Source organism: Lepus europaeus, chromosome 4 (genome assembly GCF_033115175.1).
Source record: "Lepus europaeus isolate LE1 chromosome 4, mLepTim1.pri, whole genome shotgun sequence".
Taxonomy (NCBI): domain Eukaryota; kingdom Metazoa; phylum Chordata; class Mammalia; order Lagomorpha; family Leporidae; genus Lepus; species Lepus europaeus.
In genome coordinates, this window is record NC_084830.1 from 43,195,165 (window position 1) to 43,213,731 (window position 18,567).

Sequence of the window (18,567 nt, forward strand, 5' to 3'; positions counted from 1 at the left end):
TCCTTCTAGACTTGGAAAAAAATTGAATACTTTGATTTGAGAATGTGCCCAAGTCTCTCTTTATTTTTTAAAGACTGATTTAGTAATTTGAAAGACAGAGTTATAGAGAGGCAGAGGTAGAGACAGAGAAGTCTTCCATCTGTGGTTCACTCCCCAGATGGCTGCAATGGTAGAAACTGCGTGGATCTGGAGCCAGGAGCTTCTTCCAGGTCTCCCATGTGGGTGCAGGGGCCCAAGCACTTGGGCCATCTTCAACTGCTTTCCCAGGGCATAGCAGAGAGCTGGATTGGAAGTGGAGCAGCCGTGATTCGAACCAGCACCCACATGGGATGCTGGCACTGCAGGCAGCGGCTATATTCACTACACTACGGTGGCCCAAGCCCTTGCCCATCTTTTATAGAAGGCATTCATACTTTTGAAATCAGGCAACACCATCTACTTTTGAAATCTAGTTGCCACTAAAGGAGTGTCTCAAGATAGAGAAAACCAGATACATTTTCTTAAGATCATAACTGGAATAGTAATACCTGCATTTTTGTAATTTCCTTGAAGACTATCAATAGGAAGCGTGCAAAAACATGTCCACTTAGTACCACTGGTAACTCACATAACACATCCTTAACCTGGCTGGAAAGTAAGGGGTCTCCATGTTGTACCAGAGCAGCTTCAGAGTAACTTTGCCAGTGCTCACTTTATATTTCCTGAGAATAAATTATCTGGCTAAAAGTTGATGAACTGTGTCTTAGAAGTATTCAAAAGAAAAGAGTATGTATTAAGTGGATGCTATTCTGAAGCTAAAGTAAAAAGTACCTGTGCCCAGTTGATCAAGGTGATGACAAAGATGGAATTCCAGGTAAGCAAACTGTAAGGAAATGCAAAGAGACGGGACAAACCATGGAGTAAAACAGGAATCGACTCTGGTACAGGCAGCCAGGGCTGTTGGAGTTACAAGTTGATCACAAGTGCTTTGAGAACCAGATTCACTTGCAGAGCTATAGGAAAAAAGTAATAAAATAAGTTCAATTGCCTACATTTCCAATATCACATAAGTAAAATGTCTTTCTATTAGGGTTTTTAAAGCTAGCACCACAAATCCTATAATCAATATATTATCAAATCAATATTAATTCACAAAATTAGTTGCTTTTAACAATTAAGTTCTTGTTGATTATTTTCTATGAATTGTGGGCAGAAAACTTTTTTTTTTAAGATTTATTTATTTATTTGAAAGGTAGAGTTACAGAGACGCAGAGAGAGAGAGAGAGAGAGAGAGAGAGAGAGAGAGAGAGATAGGCTATCCACTGGTTCACTCCCCAGATGGCTGCAATGGCTGGAGCTACGCTGATCTGAAGCCAGAAGCCAGGAGCTTCTTCGGAGTCTTCTACATGGATGCAGGGGCTCAAGGGCTTGAGCCATCTTCTACTGCTTTCCCAGGCCATAGCAGAGAGCTGGATTGGAAGTGGAGTAGCTGGGACTCGAACCAGTGCCCATATGGGATGCTGGCAATGCAGATGGCAACTTTACCCGCTATGCCACAGTGCCAGCCCCTGGCAGAAAACTTTCAAAGGTTTCCTTAACTCCTAGGTTAGCTGACCTACTTCCAATCCAATTTTCTTCTATCCATATCTCCTATAACTTCTGGACAAGACCAGAACAATTCAGGTATGACTCTGCTGCTCAGAAACCCCAATACTTCCAGATTCATTATCAGTGTTCACCTTTATTTCATTTCTCCAGTAAATTCCCATGAGTGAGCCAACGCTCTTTTGAACCCTCACTGAAGACCATGGTAGGTGCCATCGAAGTTACGACCATGCCCACAAGAATGCAAGGCCGATGGACAGTTACACTGCATGAGGTCCCCTCTTCACTGGCCCATCTTCTTAACAGAATTTTATACAAATAAAATCTGATTAAAATGAATAGTTAAGGCAACCATACAAAGGAAGACATCCACAATGGCTGCTGACTACATGCTGCCTTTCCCCACTGTCTGTCTTCCACCCTCTTTCCAATCTGACATTTGTTCTGTAGCTATGGTAGCCTGGCTTCCAAACCCAAGAGGAACCGGGACAACACACACTGTGATTTCCAGTATCCTAGGGAGAACCATGACAGGAAAAACGAAAGAAATCAATCCTTGGTTTTTCAAAGAACTCACGGTCTCACTGGTGATGCTCACTATGCAGACATCTATAAACATGACAAAACAGAGCCACCACCCAGGAACAGGGAAGTCCGAAGTGCTGCCAGAGTGGAGACTTCGGAAGAACTCAGAATGGCGTGGAGTGGATCCTGTGGGATCCACTCAGAGGTGTGAATCTTCGGCAAAGTTTTTAAAGAGGTTGTGAAGAGGGCTGGTGAAATGAAAGCTAGGGGCATTCCAACGTGTTTACTGAGTTCTGTAACCTCAGAGAGTTTTCAGTTACGTGGTGGAATTTACTGCAGTGCTAGCAAATCTCCACTGCACACAAAGAAAACAAACTCTGGGGCCGTATGTTATTGACTGAAAGGCCATGTACAAAAATACAGCTAAGGATATTCTTAAAACATCTATAAATGGGCACACGAATCCAAATAACTTTCGAGGAATTTATCTACAGAGTTACAAATAAAATGTTTCATTGGCAAGGTAAAATGAAAGCTTCTATTTATTTAGAGAGCAAAAATATATTAGTTATACATGTGTTTTACACATTTGAACTCTTTCCCTTATACTAAATAAGTGGTTAGAAATAGGGTATAATGTTAGTCAAAATATTATTAAAAATCCAGGCGAGTGTTCTACTGAGATCAGTGTTAAAAGAGCGAGTACATTTTATCTGAAGCATTTTTCTTGCCAACTATAATTTTTGACACAGAAATTTTCCAAGATTTATTTTTCTATCTCTTGAGAGAATAAGACATTACAACATATTGGAATAGGTTGCTAAAATACCATGAGTATTTGCCACAATCTTCTTTTAAAATTTTATTTATTTATTTTTTAGAGAGAGAGAGAGAAAGAGACCTTCCATCTGTTGGTTTGCTTCCCAAAAGCAACAGCTGGGGCTGGGTAAGGCTGAAGCCAGGAGCCTGGAGTTCCATATGGGTCCCCCACGTAGATGATAGGGGCCCAAACACTTGGGCCTTCTTCTGCTACCTTCCCAGCACATTATTAGGGAGCTGGATTGAAAGTGTAGCAGCTGGGACTTGAATTGGTGCTCATATGGGATGCTGAAGTCTCAGCTAGTAGCTTAACTGGTTGCACCACAATCTTTATTTAAAACAAGCTGACTATCCATTTTTCCTAAATTTAAATGCACAGATCAATGGTTACTAAGGGATATTTTTAGATACATATACATAGTAACCCCTGAGTCATAAAATCAAACTTACATGGTTAGCAATACTCCTTCAACCTTAAAAATCTTGACAAAATGGCTACCAGGCTACTCTATATTCAAAAACTTATGTTTGAAAATAGGAGTAATATCAAAACCAAACATTTCTTAAACACAAAATTGATACTGTATATATAATCTGAATATATTTTCATTTTGAATTAGTACATATATAGGTTTTTTATATTCTTAATTCCATACTATGTATAACTAAAGTACCATCTATATGTTTATTTTTTACATAAGGATTAAAAAGATCTAGTTGTGAAAGAACTAAATGTTTAGGAGCAAAAGCTCTGTTACAGACTTATAGTAGCTACAGCTGTATAATTTCCTTAGGTATGATAATAAGACTTTTATTTGATTCAGATAGAAGAGTAAAAATATACTTTATGAGATTCATTAGAGGCAGAAAGAGAATTAAGTAAAGTAGAATATTGTATTTCAAAACTTCTCCTTTTCTCAAAATATTTTCCAAACATTGTTCTTAGAATTCTCTGGTTCTGTTCACTTTTAACATGCTTGGCTAATGGATTCTAGATGCAAGAACTCTCAAAAAGTAGTAAACAGAACTCAAGATTCAGTAGTCTGTTCAAATATCTGCAAGTTTCGATGTAAACTCAAATTTTCACAACAGTGAAATAGTCTAAATAGTGGAGAACCTGGCAGGAGTTTTACATGTCAACACCTGCATTTTAGCACAGAGTTTACTTCCCAGCAGTCTTCCATGACCTACAGGAGGGCGGCACTTCTTCTTCTTCTTTTAAAGATGATTTATTTTATTTATTTAAAAGGCAGAGTTATAGAGGGAGAGGGAGAGGAAGAGGGGGAAAGAGAGAGGGGGAGAGAGAGAGAAAGAGAGAGACAGAGACAGAGAGAAGAAAGAGATATCTTCCTCATGCTGGTTCACTCCCTAAATGGCCATACTGGCTGGGACTGGGCCAAGCTGAAACCAGGAGCTTCATCCTGGTCTCCCACATGGGTGCAGAGGTTTGAGAACTTTGGCCATCTTCAGCTGCTTTCCCACACGCACTGCAGGCAGCGACTTAACCCCTTACCACACAAGGCTGTCCCTAAGGGGAGTAATCCTTTCAGTAAGGAGTGTCCAGTATGTGTGGACGCAGTTTGAGTCCATCTTAATGGCACTGTGGGGACTCAGGCCTAATCCCTAAAAACCCATTCCTGAGTGTTACTCTCCAGGGAACACCTAGAGCACACAGGTAGTAAACAATGATCTGACCTGATTACAAAGTCCCGAGTTTCTCTCTAGACTTCTATGTGGAAATAAGTTTTATTATGTAACAGAGATTAAGCAGAAAATGACTAGGGTGAGAGAACCTATATTAAAATAAGCACACTGTTATTCTTTATATTATAATACTGAGAAAGTTAACTTCATCTGCTAAATCTCCATATTATCATTCGTAAAATGAATATATGAATCAGACCTACTTTTCTCTAAAGAGAATTTAACTTATGTTTATTCATAATTGACACACATAACTGTACATACTTCTCGGGTACAGTGTGATATTTCAATGCATGGATACAACATATAATGACCAGGTTAATTAGCATATCCATCACCTCAAACATTTGTCACTTGTGTTAGAAACATTCTGAATCCTGTCAGCTCCTTTGAGACACAGTTAACTGCTCTCCATGACCTCACTGTGTTGTGGATCATCCCAAGTTACTCCTCCCACCCAACTGCACCCTTGTGCACGTCAACCACGCCCTTCCCTCTGTTCCCTCCTCCCCTTTCCAGCCGCTGCTAATCACTACTCTACTTTCTACTTCTATGAGATCAACTTTCTAAGCTTTCACATGTAAGTGGGAATCTGCAGTTTTCTTTCTGTGCTGACTTGTTTCACTTAACACAACGTCCTCCAGGATCATCCGTGTTGCTGCAAATGACAGGACTGCACTGTTTTTTATGGCTGAGTACTATGCCACTGTGTATGGGTAACCACATGCTCTTTTCCATTCATCTAGCAACGGAGCGCCTAGGCTGACTCCATCCCCTGGCTGTTGTGAGCAGTGCTACACTAGGCACAGGGAGTACGGGCATCTCCCTGACATCCTGGCTTCTTTCCCTTTGGATATCTACCTACCCACGGGGGACTGCTGGATCACATGGTAGTTCTAGTTCTAGATGTTTTGAGAAAACTGTTCCATGAGGGCTGTACTGATTTACTTTTCCATCCACAGGTTTTGAGAGTTCCCCTTTCTCCATACCCTCGCCAACATCTGTTGTATTTCTTGTTAACAGCTATTCTAACTGTGGTGTGATGGTATTTCATATACTTGTTGACCATTTGTGTATCTTCTTTTGAGACATGTCTACTCAGATAATTCTCCCATTCTTTAAATTGGATGTGTGTGTGGGAGGATATTTGTTGGGTTGAGTTCTTTCATCTCATCAGCTGACAGCTTGCAAATATTTTCTCCCATTTTATTTTTCTCAAGAATGTCATTGGTATTGTGACAGGGCTTGCACTGAATTTGTAGATTAATTTTGAGTAGAATGGACATTTAAAAAATTAGTTCTTCAAATCCATGACCATTGGATGACTTCCTACTTTTTAGCGGTCTCTTCATTCTCTTCTACCTCTTTGTTTAAATTTATTCTGAGGTATTCTCCAGTTCTTACAGCTGTTATTGTAAATGGGACTGCTTTCTTGATTTCTTTTCCATCTGATTTATTATTAGGGTATTGAAATGCTACTGCTTTTTGCAAGCTGATCTTGTATCCTGCGTTTTTACTGAAATCATTTATCAGCACTAACAGGGTTTTTTGTTTGTTTGTTTTGGTGGGTTGGTGGAGGTTTTAGTGTTTCCATATATAGGGTCACGTCAACTGCAACAGGGACAATTTGACTTCCTCCTCTACAATCTGGATGCCCTTATTTCTCTCTCACTTGACTGCCCTGAGTAGCACTCCCAGGCATTGTTGTAAGAGTGGTGAAAGGGATCCACTGACTTGGCAGAAGCATGTGGTTCAATTTCTATGCACTTGTCTAATTTTCACAGTTCTTCTGGTTAAGTACTATTTTTATTTCACTATGGTCTGAGAAAATATGATTTTTATTTTAAAAAATCTGTTGACACTTGTTTTGTGGCCTAATGTAGGGTTTGTTCTGCAGAATGTTCCATATACGGTAAGAATGCGTCTTCTGCAGCTGTGGGAAGAAGTGTTTCAGACGGTAAGTCCATTTGGTCTGCAGCACAATTTAACAGCAGTGTTTCATTGTTTATCTTCTGTCTGGATGCCCTGTCCATTGACAAGTGCGGTGCTGAGGTCCCCAACTTTTACCACAGTGCTGGCCCCAAGGCTATTTTTAAAACTACAGTGGAGTCTCTACCTTTCTTTAGATATGAGTATTTGATTTACACATCTAGGTAGTCCAGTGGTGTATATACATGCTTACAATGGTTATATCCTATCTGAATTGATTCCTTTATCACTATTTAATGTGTGTCTGAAGGGAGTTTCTTGTAGGCAGCATACAGCTGAGTCTTGGCTCTCATCCATTTAGTTAGTCTATATCCTTTAACTTGGGAATTTAACCTATTTACATTCAAGGTGTTTATTAATAGGTACCAACCTACTTCTGTTGTTCTGTTCACTGTTTTCTAACTATTTTGTATACCTTGATACTTTCTTCCTCTCTTATAGTTAATCTTTGTGGTTTGGTGACTGCAATGATAAGGTTTGATTTACTTTCTCATTTGTGTGCTTACCAATGAGTTTATACTTTTGTAGGTTTTCATGAGTCAGACCTATTTTTCAAGCATTAACTAAGATACTGAATACAAACTACTTAGCACACAATGTCCAGCATTCAATAACAGAAAATAATCCATCCTTCTTTTTCTTGCTGGCAAAAAAGGCACCACACTGGTTACTGAATACTGAATGTTCAGTGATTTCACAGTATGCACTGTCACATTCATCTGAGTGTGGCCCTATCCTTCAGTGTTGGTTCACAACAACTCTCTCCTGTCTACAGCACTAACACTGCTCTGCCCATCCCAGTCCAGAGCTGAAGGACAGAGAGGACCCTGGGATGATGTGTGTGCCTGCCACACCATGTTTCTCTACTCCTGAGGGCTATCACTTTTCAAATGTCTTACCCCTAATCCCAAATAACAAACAGACTTTTATTGTAACCCTGTAACACATATAGAACAGAAGGGCAAAGGTGTTCTGAAAATATGGCACATATTAAGCTTTTATTGTGATAGGATACACACACGCACATCTGCAGTGGCATTAAGACCACCACCATCCACCTCCAGAACTTTTTTATTTTCCCAAACTGAACTTCCATACCCATTAAAGAATAACTCTCCTCTCCTGGCAACTGCCATTACCGTTTTTCTCTTTATGAATCTGACTACTTTTGGGTATTACATCTAAGTGGCATCATATGATATTTGTCATTATCACACTGATATTTTCTACTTTACTAATATTGCAGTTACAACCTGATACATTATTTTATGACCCACTAATGAGCTGCAATCTGTAGTTTTAAAAATAGCTTTGGGGGCCGGCACTGTGGTATAGTAGGCTAGACTTCTGCTTATGGTGTCAGCATCCCATATGGGTGCTGGTTTGTGTCCTGACTGCTCCTCTGCAGATCCAGCTCTCTGCTATGGCCTGGGAAAGCAGTGGAGGATGGCCCAAGTGCATGGGCTCCTGTACACCTGTGGCTGACCCAGAAGAGGCTCTTGGCTTCAGATTGGCCCAGCTCTGGCCGTCATGGCGATCTGGGGAGTGAACCAGTGGATCAAAGACTCTCTCTCTGTAACTCTATCTCTCAAATAAATAAATAAATAAATAAAATCTTAAAATAACCTTACACAGGCCTTCAGGAACAGGATTCCTTCAAACATAACTGAAGAGAGAGAGAGAAAGAAAGAAACTTCCAAGTATTCCTAAAAAAACAAATATGACACAAAGACCTAGTTAGTACCATCAGCCTGGAACTTGGACATGTGAGGCACATTGAGTACTTTGAGGGAATGTGTATCTGAGAAGGGCTACACGGTGAAAAGACTTCAATAACAAGCTCAAAGGAAATGGCAAAAGACCTCTCATGAAAAAATTTTAAAAAAAAGTAAGTACTGTACCCAAGGGAGAGAGGGGTTAGTCCTAGGCAAGAGTAAGTGAAAGACTTTTCTGAATAAATCCTGGTTCATACCAGACTAGAGACACTGGTGAGAAAGCAGCTTCAAATGCCAAGATTTATGTTTGAATGCCTTATGAAGCTCAAAAGATCAGAAAAAGTTATCCCCCAAATCCAGGTATGTCTAAAAGTGCAGACTGAAGTTGTCAGACGGAGGGGAATAATACCTGGAGGTCCCAGTCATCTTCTGGTGGGGACTTAATCATTGTTGTTCTTTCTCTGATTTCCCCAAAGTGAGAATCAAGGCTTAGAGAAACAAGAAAAGGTCCCTATACACACACGCAAATCTGTAGAACACTGTATCAGAGATGACCAAATCTGGGACTTCTTTGATGGGACCTTGAGGGAGGAGGAGGAAAGTAATTCCATACATGTGCAAAAGCACATACTCAGAAGGGCACTTCCAAAAGGGCATGGAAAATGGGATTAAAAAATAAGTTAATTTTGGGGTAGGCATTTGGTCTAACAGTTAAGATGTCAGTTAGGATGCCTCTGTCTCATATCAAATTCACAGGGTTCGAGTGGCTGCTCCAACTCCCATTTTCAGCTTCCTGTAAATGTGTACCCTGGAAGGCAACAGGTGATCACTCAAGGAGTTGGGTCTCTGCCTCCCATGTGAGGGACCTGGATTGGGTTCCAAGCACTGGGTTTTGGCCTGGCACAACCCTAGCCATTGCAGACATTTGGAGGGTGAACCAACAAATGGGAGCTCATTGTCAAGCAGTCTCTCTCTCAAATAAATAAGCTTCACTTACGGTTAAAAAATAACAAAAAAAAAACCCTTTGAAATCTGCACATAATTTTCCATAATATGCATATCCATGGACATTTTGAAAACTCCTCATATACTTGATTTCAATTTTTTTGCACCAAATAAACCTATCTTCATAAATCCATTTTCCACATACTTTTTAAAGTGCTCTCAAATGTACCAATACAAATAGATCTGTAGGTATATCTGTATTTGTATCTTTATCTAGTTATATATTTACTTGGCACATCCAAGGATGAAAGCACTTCGATAAATAAACCAGAGGTTCAATTTTCACAGCATGAGCCACATGGCTCACAAACCCTTAAGCCGTTTTTTCTTTCCAGGATGCCGCTCATCGTGACCCAGCATTTTGGGGGTGAGGGTATCACATGTTTTATGTTGCAAGGAGATGACTAGGCCACACAGACAACAAGTGACAAAGAGTTGGTGCAGATCAAGAGTTTAACATTATCATCCATCAATTTATAACCAAGGAACATGGACATACACATCAAGATCTGAACAGTCATTGTGTCACATGATAAATGCCTAAAATTTGGGGTCTACATGGACATAATAAGTGCTTCTGAGGTTAGTCATTTGAGGGTAAAGATCATAGGGGAAACAAGGGAAACAGTTGTTCTACTCCAATGACATCAACCCCAGAGAACCTGGCAGGGTGGCCCAGTCCAGTAACTGCTCTGCTCCTACTCAGTCCCTAATGTCTCAGCTCGGAAATCAGCTTCTCAAGGCCAAATAGTCTGCTGATGAGAGGCCAGAACTTAATACCATATCCCCTAACTTGAAATTCTCTATTATAAATACTATTTGTGGGGCTGGTATTTTGGCACAGGCAGTAAAGTGCCATCTGTGAAGCTGGCATCTCATATGGGTGCTGGTTTGTGTCCTGTCAGTTCTACTTCCGATTCAGCTAATGCTAATGGCCTGGGAAATCAGGGGAAGATGGTCCAGGTTCTTGGGCCCCAGCGAATCACGTGAGAGACCTGAATTAAGTTCCTGGTTCTTGGTTTCTGCCTGGCTCAGCCCTGGCCATTGCAGCCACTTGGTGAGTGAACCAGCAGATGAAGCCCTCTCTCTCTGTCCTCCCCTCCCCCTGGTAACTCTGACTTTCAAATAAGTAAATAAAATCTTTTTAAAAATACTATTTTTATTTATATACATAACATGATGCCATTACCACTGTGGAAGCCATCCTAAACTGTTCCAGCTTCATCTCAATTATAGGCAAGAGGCCTTTCTTAAATATTGATGTGCATGGAGCTTATTTTTATGACCACTCTTTCAGTAATGTCCACTAGTCTGATATACATCCTTCTCAAACCACTGAGAATACAAGGGGTTTTCAAAGCATTCAGGAAAAATATGTATTATGAAAAAACATGTATGGATTTCAATTTTGTTTTGCACCAAAATAAACTTATCTTTCAACTCCGTTTTCTACAAATTTCCTCACACTACTTATGGTAAGACAACCTGTCATTTAAAAGTGCCAGGTCTTGCCCAGATTTAGATTTCTCATGTGACAGAATGTACTGGAGCTAACTAAAAGTTTTCTCTTTGTATGAAATACTCGCAGATTATGAAAGCATTTTTTTTTTTTTAAAGAAAGTGGATGACATTTACTTAGCGTTTCCCTTTGGAAAAATATCTTCGTAGTATTTTATTTTTTCTACTTTTACACCAGGTCTTCTAATTTTACTATTATCAATTTCTACCTGAAAAATGATTAATCCCAAACAATTTAAAGTGAGATCAACTGTGAAATATTAGATAAGATGAAAAATCCCTGGTGAGAACCAAAGGCCTGAGATTACAATGTCAAAAGCTTGTTGAAAAATTGCCTGCATTTGATTGCTGGCATAAATTTCTGTTCCCTTAAGGCTCTCCATTTCTGTAGTGGTAAGCTTTCCACACAAGTAATTTTTATGAATGCTTCAGGTTCAGAGGAATTAACCTTGTCTAAAATGCTTCCTTCAATGATGAAAATGCATTCTTTCATAATTAGAATAAAAAAATCATTTCTAACTTGATACTACTAGTGAAACTTGGACTTAAAAAAATCAATTATCCACGGCTCCATATTTCGAGATTTCCTGGTTTCTGACTAGGTAACCTATATTTAGAAAAGACAATCTTTCTATCCATCTGCTAATTCCTCACAGGATGGGTACGCTTATTTATTGCTGCACTATGTTCAGGTAAAATCAAGACCTTTCTTAAATAACATATATTTCAGCCACTGTATATTATTTAGTAATAAAGTAGGAAGGTAGTTTTTTTTAAATTATTTATTTGTAAGAGAGATAGTACTTGTAGGTGCTGGGTCATTCTCCTAATGTGTGCAACATCCAGTGCTGGGTCAGGCTGAAGCCAGAAGCAGAAAATTCAACTCAGGTCTCTCAAATGGGTGAAATGGACCCAACTACTGGAACCATTAGCAGGAAGCTGGACTGGGTGGGAGTGGAGCTAGGACTAGAACCGAGGCACTGCAATATGGGATGAAGGTGCTGAACCAAAGGCCTGCCTCAGGAAGCTAATTTTTAAGGAGCCCAAATGTTCTTGAAATAGAATTTATGAAATATGGAACAGATTCTTATTAAGCATATAAAGTAATCAGTGAGAAAGACTCTGAGACTACAGGCCAAAATGTTAACAGGGGTTACCTCAGTGGGATGTGATTACAGGTGATGTTATTTTCTTTACGTTCCCAATGTTCTTCAGTGGATATCCACTATTACTAATGAAAATAAATACTTTCAAAGAAGAATTGTTCACAATTATTGATTATATGAAGTAGGAATCAGAATGCAAAATGGTGTACTATAACATATGTCTTCGTACAGACAAAAATAAAGGTGACATAGGAAAGGGAAAAAGATTTATTGGCAAGGTATTCAAATGGTGGATGTTGTTCTCCTTCCTAGAGAATGTTGTTTGTGGACAAAAAAAAAAAAAAAGAGGGATATCATAAAAAAAGTAAGATAGTACTGAAGCCAAGCCCTGAGGGGAATTTGAAGGTGGGGCATTGAAAGCATTGGACAGCACAGCCTTCTAGAACATGCAGAACTCATATTGTATGACCTGGAAAAACTGTTCTGCTGATGTGGTTGATTTTATTGTCTTGTCTTTTATGGGAGAATGAGAAGACAGGCTTAACAGGGGTGTATAAACTATAAAAGGTTGACGAATAGGATGCTGAAGCCATTTTTCTCCACTATAAATCATGGATGTGTTAAGTGGACAAACATTGGAAATGGGGATAATCAGGCCCTTGCTGCCACTAAACAGAAAATCCCATAGGAGGTATGGAAAAGGAAGCTCTAGAGACAAGATTCACGATACCTGAAGTCCATTGCTGTAGAAAATCACTCTGGCCAGGCAGACTTTACGGCTGGATAAAAGTGACTATCTGAAATCCTTTGGGTATATTTTAATTAGACAAGTTTTCCTAATTGTCTTGTTTTTAATACCATCTAAGATGTAAATACTTCCAAGAATTGCCTTTTAAAATGAGGAAATTTATTTAACATGCTTGTTATGCCCCAGGATCTTCATTATGTATATTGATTATTGCATCACTAAGAATCTACTGAGATATGTATGGCTCTTCTGTATTTTGGGGTTTAGAAAACCTGAATTTCCTTTTAGTTTATTTATGTGCTTTTTCTCTTTATATTTAAGGAACAGGTTCTTAGTGAGGGCTGACAAGGCTGCATTTTGAGAAAAACAGCCTTTCTTCCTTATTCTCATCTGTAGTTCTAAGAGGGACAGCTGCTGGGCAGCTGAGATAAGTGAGGGGTTATCAGATAGGAAAGACAGCTTGGTAATTGCTTCCTAGCTTAATGCCACTACATCATCTTTCACGGGCTTACCTTTGGTCATCAGCTCCATTTTGATTGCTGTTCAATACAATTCTCCAAAGATCTGAAGAGACCAGTTTCTTCTGGTCTTTCACCAGATTAATATCTGGTAGCTGCAGTTCACAAACTTTGCTTTCAGACAGACTAAATTCTCGAAATGCCACAAAAACTTTCTGGAGTTCATCCCAGTATTCCAAACTACAAGGAACCTATGTAAAAATAAAGAAGAATTTAGAAGGTGCAATTAGAAACTATGCTTCTATGTTTATTCAAATGCAAATTTAGCCTTCATCAAAGTTATAACATTAAGACTTCTAAAGGTTACAAAGACAGTAGTTCAGAACTGCTTTTCACAGTTATATCCATCCGGTTTATTTCAAAAGACACATTCAAGAATAACACACATGAAAACAGCCATTTTTTTTTTAATAAAAAAGTAATGGGGAACAAATTCTATGAGGCATTATAGGTATTATAAAACTACAGTAATTAAAAGGTTGTAGTTAGGGGCTAGTGTTGTGGCACAGTGGGTAAAGCTTCTGTCTGTGATGCTGGCATCCCATATGGCCTCCTGTTTGTGTCCCGGCTGCTCCACTTCCTATCCAGCTCCCCACTAATGTCCTGGAAAAACAGCAGAAAATGGCCCAATCCATATGGGAGATCCGAATGAAGCTCCTCGCTCCTAGCTTTGGCTTGCCCATCCCTGGCTGTTGTGGCCATCTGGGGAATGAACCAACAGATGAAAGATCTCTCCCCCTTCTCTCTAACTCTGACTTTCAAATAAATAAATCTTAGAAAAAACCTACCAACAGTTCGACTAATGTTCAAGTCACTTAAAAAAAGGGTGTAGTAACATACAGATTAAAAGATTAAAAGAGATTAAACAACATAAAAAGAGGTTAGTACAGATGAAATTTTAGTATGTAATAAAGGTCATTTTAAACAAGTAGATGGAAAATAAGGGGGCAAGAAGAGGCTAGCTATCTGGGAAAACCAAAGAGGATCCCTACATGATTCTTCACACAAAGTAAATTTTAAAAGGATAAAAATGTTAAAGTCTAAAAATGTAAAAATCTAATAGAAAAAAATCTGTTATTTTTTCATTTTATCATAGTGCAGCCTTTTCTATGTGTGGAATGAAACTCATGTATGGGCCCAGGGCAGGCAGAGGACCTAAACTGATAAAACCACATTTTAAAAAGCCAAGTTGGATAAGACAGGTAATATTCAATGACAGATCAAGAAATATTTGTCCTGAAAGCAGAGAGATTTCATAAGTCAATGAGAGAAAACATAAATAAGAGCAGACTCTAACAAGGATAGATTTGATATATGAAATGGTCTCCATGGTCCCCAACTGTGCCAAGTATCTACTTCTTGAAATTCTCTTTTCTTGATTTCCGACATACTTTTCTCTAAATTCCCCTCTCTGCGCCATTGTTCCTATATTATTTCCCAGCCTAAAATACCTGCACATGCCCTGCTTTCTCACAGTCTCATGTTTATATCCTTCTCATCTATCAAGGATCAAATCAAATGCCATCTTTTTCTGAGTGTTTTCACCTCCCTGGATAGAAAACTTCTTTTCCTTTTCTGAATGCAAATAGGATTTAAAAATGGGAGTCTGTCTCATAGCTCTTATCACCGTATACCTAGATTATAGTTATTTCTGTACACCCTCCCTGACACCCTTCCTGGTAGACACATTCCTTGAGGAATGATTTCCATTTGGCTAAGCTTTCGATTTTCACAGCACCTGACACAGTGTATACAGCAAATGTTAAAAAGACACTGTTGAATGAATGAATGAATAATTCATGAGTGAATGAATGCATACACACATACCAGGTGATTCAATGTCTGGCACATTAAAGATTCTCCACAAAGAAGTATAGAAGATAAAACCGTGAACTGTAGAATCAAATATATTGAGATTTGATTCCTAGTTTCATAAGCTCTGAGTTCTTGGGGATAATAAGAGAACTATTCTGGTGAATTTTTGTGAGGATTAAATGAAACACAATTTTATTTAATGCATATAGTAAGAGCTTAAGGAATGTCAGTTCTGAAGTCATGTTCAAAGAACACTCCTGAAGCTTGTGTATCAATAGAATCAGGTGAGCTATAAGAGTGGTACTAGTCAGATTCCTCAGAGGAGACTGGACTTGTGGGAAGAAAATAATGAATCTTGAAACTGTGCTTATGAATGCTGTAGTCAGAGTTCAACATGACTTCTGCATCCCTGTCAAACTGCTGTGCTATGACGTAGGAGATGAAGGAATACCTCATTGCTTAACTCCCCCCGACCTGCCACTGAAGACACTCGTGATCAGTGGTGGAAGAGAAGTGTGTGTGGGGGGCATAAATTCCCAAAAAGCATTTAAGAATGTCAGTGGAAGACAGCAAATAAGTTCAGAAAAAGCACATTCATCTACCTGTTGTTTTCTTGAAACACAAACAACAATGTAAAGTTCCATATAATCTTAGTGGAGAGGTTATGCAGCAAATGGGGTGAGAAAACACTTGTTTCTGGCACTGTCTCCAGAAGTTCTACATTAAAGTTAATATGTCCTGGCTTATGAAAATGAGCTGTCACACTGGAAAGAAGAGTACGACCTTAAGGAAAAAGTACTGGTTAGTCTTGTTGTCCACAGTGAAGGTTGGAAGAGGTCCACAACATAAGGCAATCCAAGCTGGGAATCATTGTGGGAAGTTATTATGCAGTTTAAGGGCAATGAAAATGGACTGTATCAAAACTGGGGCTTACGGAAAGAGGAATTGTGGGACTTAAAAAAGACAGATGTGAAGGAAAGCCAAAGAAAAACCTTATTTGGTTCACAACTTCTATGAGGCTGGCTCTGTGGTTACATACTTCAATTAGAATACTGCAATTTTCCCTGAAAATTCAGCCAACAATAGAAAACTACTATAGATTTACATCCCCAAATACGTCAATTATGTATTTGTTAGGATTTTCTTTATATGCAATATTTTCCTTAATTAATAAAGTGATATTAATAAACTCAAAAAACCTAAACTGTACCCCTGTAAGTACATTCACAAGTCACATTATTTTTTTTCACATTTTAAGAATATATTTGTCTTCAATACTTCAAAACAAAAGTTAGCAATGATAACGTGTATAAGTATTTTAAAGTTATTTTATTTAATGGTCCATTCAAATGTATATTGTCATAAATTTATAAAATAACAGATATATTATCTTCACATTATTTTTCCATGCTAAAAAAATTCATTGGTGTTACACTTACCATAAAATCCTAGACCTGCCACTTAAATCATCACTCAATGACCTTGTGCAACTTGTTTAGTAACCCTGAGTTTAAGTTCCTTCATTTATAAATTGAGGGTAATAAAAACCTGAACTCCTTTTAGGTCAAATTAAGGTTTTTGGACTTTGTCTCAATGTCAATGGTACATTTTTGCCAATTTTTAAACAAAGAAGTGATATAGTCATATTTATATTTTTTGAAAATTGTGAGTACTAGCTAATGCAATAAAAAGGGGGCATACATGGGTGTTTTAAGACACCATATGGAAGTCGAAGCTAGAAACACTGACAGCTTAAGAGTATGGCTGGTGGCACTGGGATAGCACAGGATATTGATATAAAAATTAGTGTCTGGATGACTGATCAGACATAATTAGTGAAAGGGAAGTGTCAAAGATGACTCCCAGGATGCTAGCCTAAGCAACTATGTTGATGCTGATCTCTAGGAATATATGTGTGGAATGTGTCCGGTAGAGCATGAGTTCATTTTCAGACAAGTTAGATACCAGCGAGCCATCCAAGTGAAAACACTGAATAAGGAGTTGGCTATTCTTGAGGGTAGAAAAGGGAATTAACTGAGCAGAGGCAAAGCTACAGGAACATCCACCATTAGTCTTTTATTTATTTATTTATTTTAAGATTTATTTATTTATTTGAAAGGCAGAGAGAGAGAGCAAGAACACATCCCCTCCTAGACCTGACGTCAAAAGGATGTGAGAACAAACAGCCTCCACGTCAGAGGGCTGCAATGGTGAGCAGGGTTCCAGGGGATAGTGAGATTTTACGTGAAGAAATGTGCCAAAGAAAGGTTTGAAGAAGATGATGAGGTTTAGGGAGTCCACTCATGTCTTAGCAGAAGTTGCAGAGAGCTCAGTAGAAGGGTGAGGGAGCTAAAGAGGGAAGTTGGTAAGATCAGGAAAGAGAGACACAAATTTATTTATTTATCTATTTATTTATTTTTTGACAGGCAGAGTGGACAGTGAGAGAGATCAGGAGAGAGACACAAATTTCTTTTTTATTTATTTATTTATTTGACAGGCAGAGTGGACAGTGAGAGAGAGAGACAGAGAGAAAGGTCTTCCTTTGCCGTTGGTTCACCCTCCAATGGCCGCTGCGGCCGGTGCACCGTGCTGATTCGAAGCCAGGAGCCAGGTGCTTCTCCTGGTCTCCCATGGCGTGCAGGGCCCAAGCACTTGGGCCATTCTCCACTGCACTCCCGGGCCACAGCAGAGAGCTGGCCTGGAAGAGGGGCAACCGGGACAGAATCCGGCGCCCCGTCGGGACTAGAACCCAGTGTGCCCATGCCACAGGTGGAGGATTAGCCTACTGAGCCACAGTGCTGGCCAGAGAGACACAAATTTCTATCTAGATAGGAAAGGAGCAAAGGACATGGCTGATTGTTTGAGGGGTGATTAGGATGAAGAGAAGCAAGGCATGTGTTGAAATGAAGTCCTGCCGGTACCGTGGCTCAATAGGCTAATCCTCTGCCTTGCGGCACCTGCACACCGGGTTCTGGTCCCGGTCAGGGTGCCGGATTCTGTCCCGGTTGCCCCTCTTCCAGGCCAGCTCTCTGCTGTGGCCCGGGACTGCAGTGGAGGATGGCCCAAGTGCTTGGGCCCTGCACCCCATGGGAGACCAGGAGAAGCACCTGGCTCCTGGCTTCGGATCAGCGCGGTGCGCCGGCCGCAGCGTGCCGGCCGCGGTGGCCATTGGAGCGTTGAACCAATGACAAAGGAAAACCTTTCTCTCTGTCTCTCTCTCACTGTCCACTCTGCCTGTCAAAAAAAAAAAAAAAAAAAAAAAAAAAAAAGAAATGAGGTCCTGATTTAGGAGGGGTGGGAACAAGTACTCATTTTTAACAAACCTTGAGTTAGCTCACTAATTTCTTTTATCTTTCAGTTAAGGTGCTGGCATCGCCCAGCCAGTCTCTAGGTTAGTAGTGACATAATTAAACAAAAATATCTAATGTGGTCAGAGTGTACTTACAGCTTCATATGGTAGCAATTAATTATTTTCAAGGAGTTACTCTGGGCTCTATTTTGTGTGATCTATTTAAAATAAC

The 18,567-nt window shown here is 39.5% G+C and overlaps 1 protein-coding gene across 1 annotated transcript in view; it reads right to left on the reverse strand.

Moving 5' to 3' along the window:
- The window catches only part of VPS13B (vacuolar protein sorting 13 homolog B), a 785,675-nt gene that overhangs the window by 93,879 nt on the left and 673,229 nt on the right, over window positions 1–18,567 (reverse strand). Inside the window, 2 exon segments of the mRNA XM_062188180.1 lie at window positions 811–992; window positions 13,226–13,422. Of these exon segments, the coding sequence (XP_062044164.1) occupies window positions 811–992; window positions 13,226–13,422 (379 nt within the window).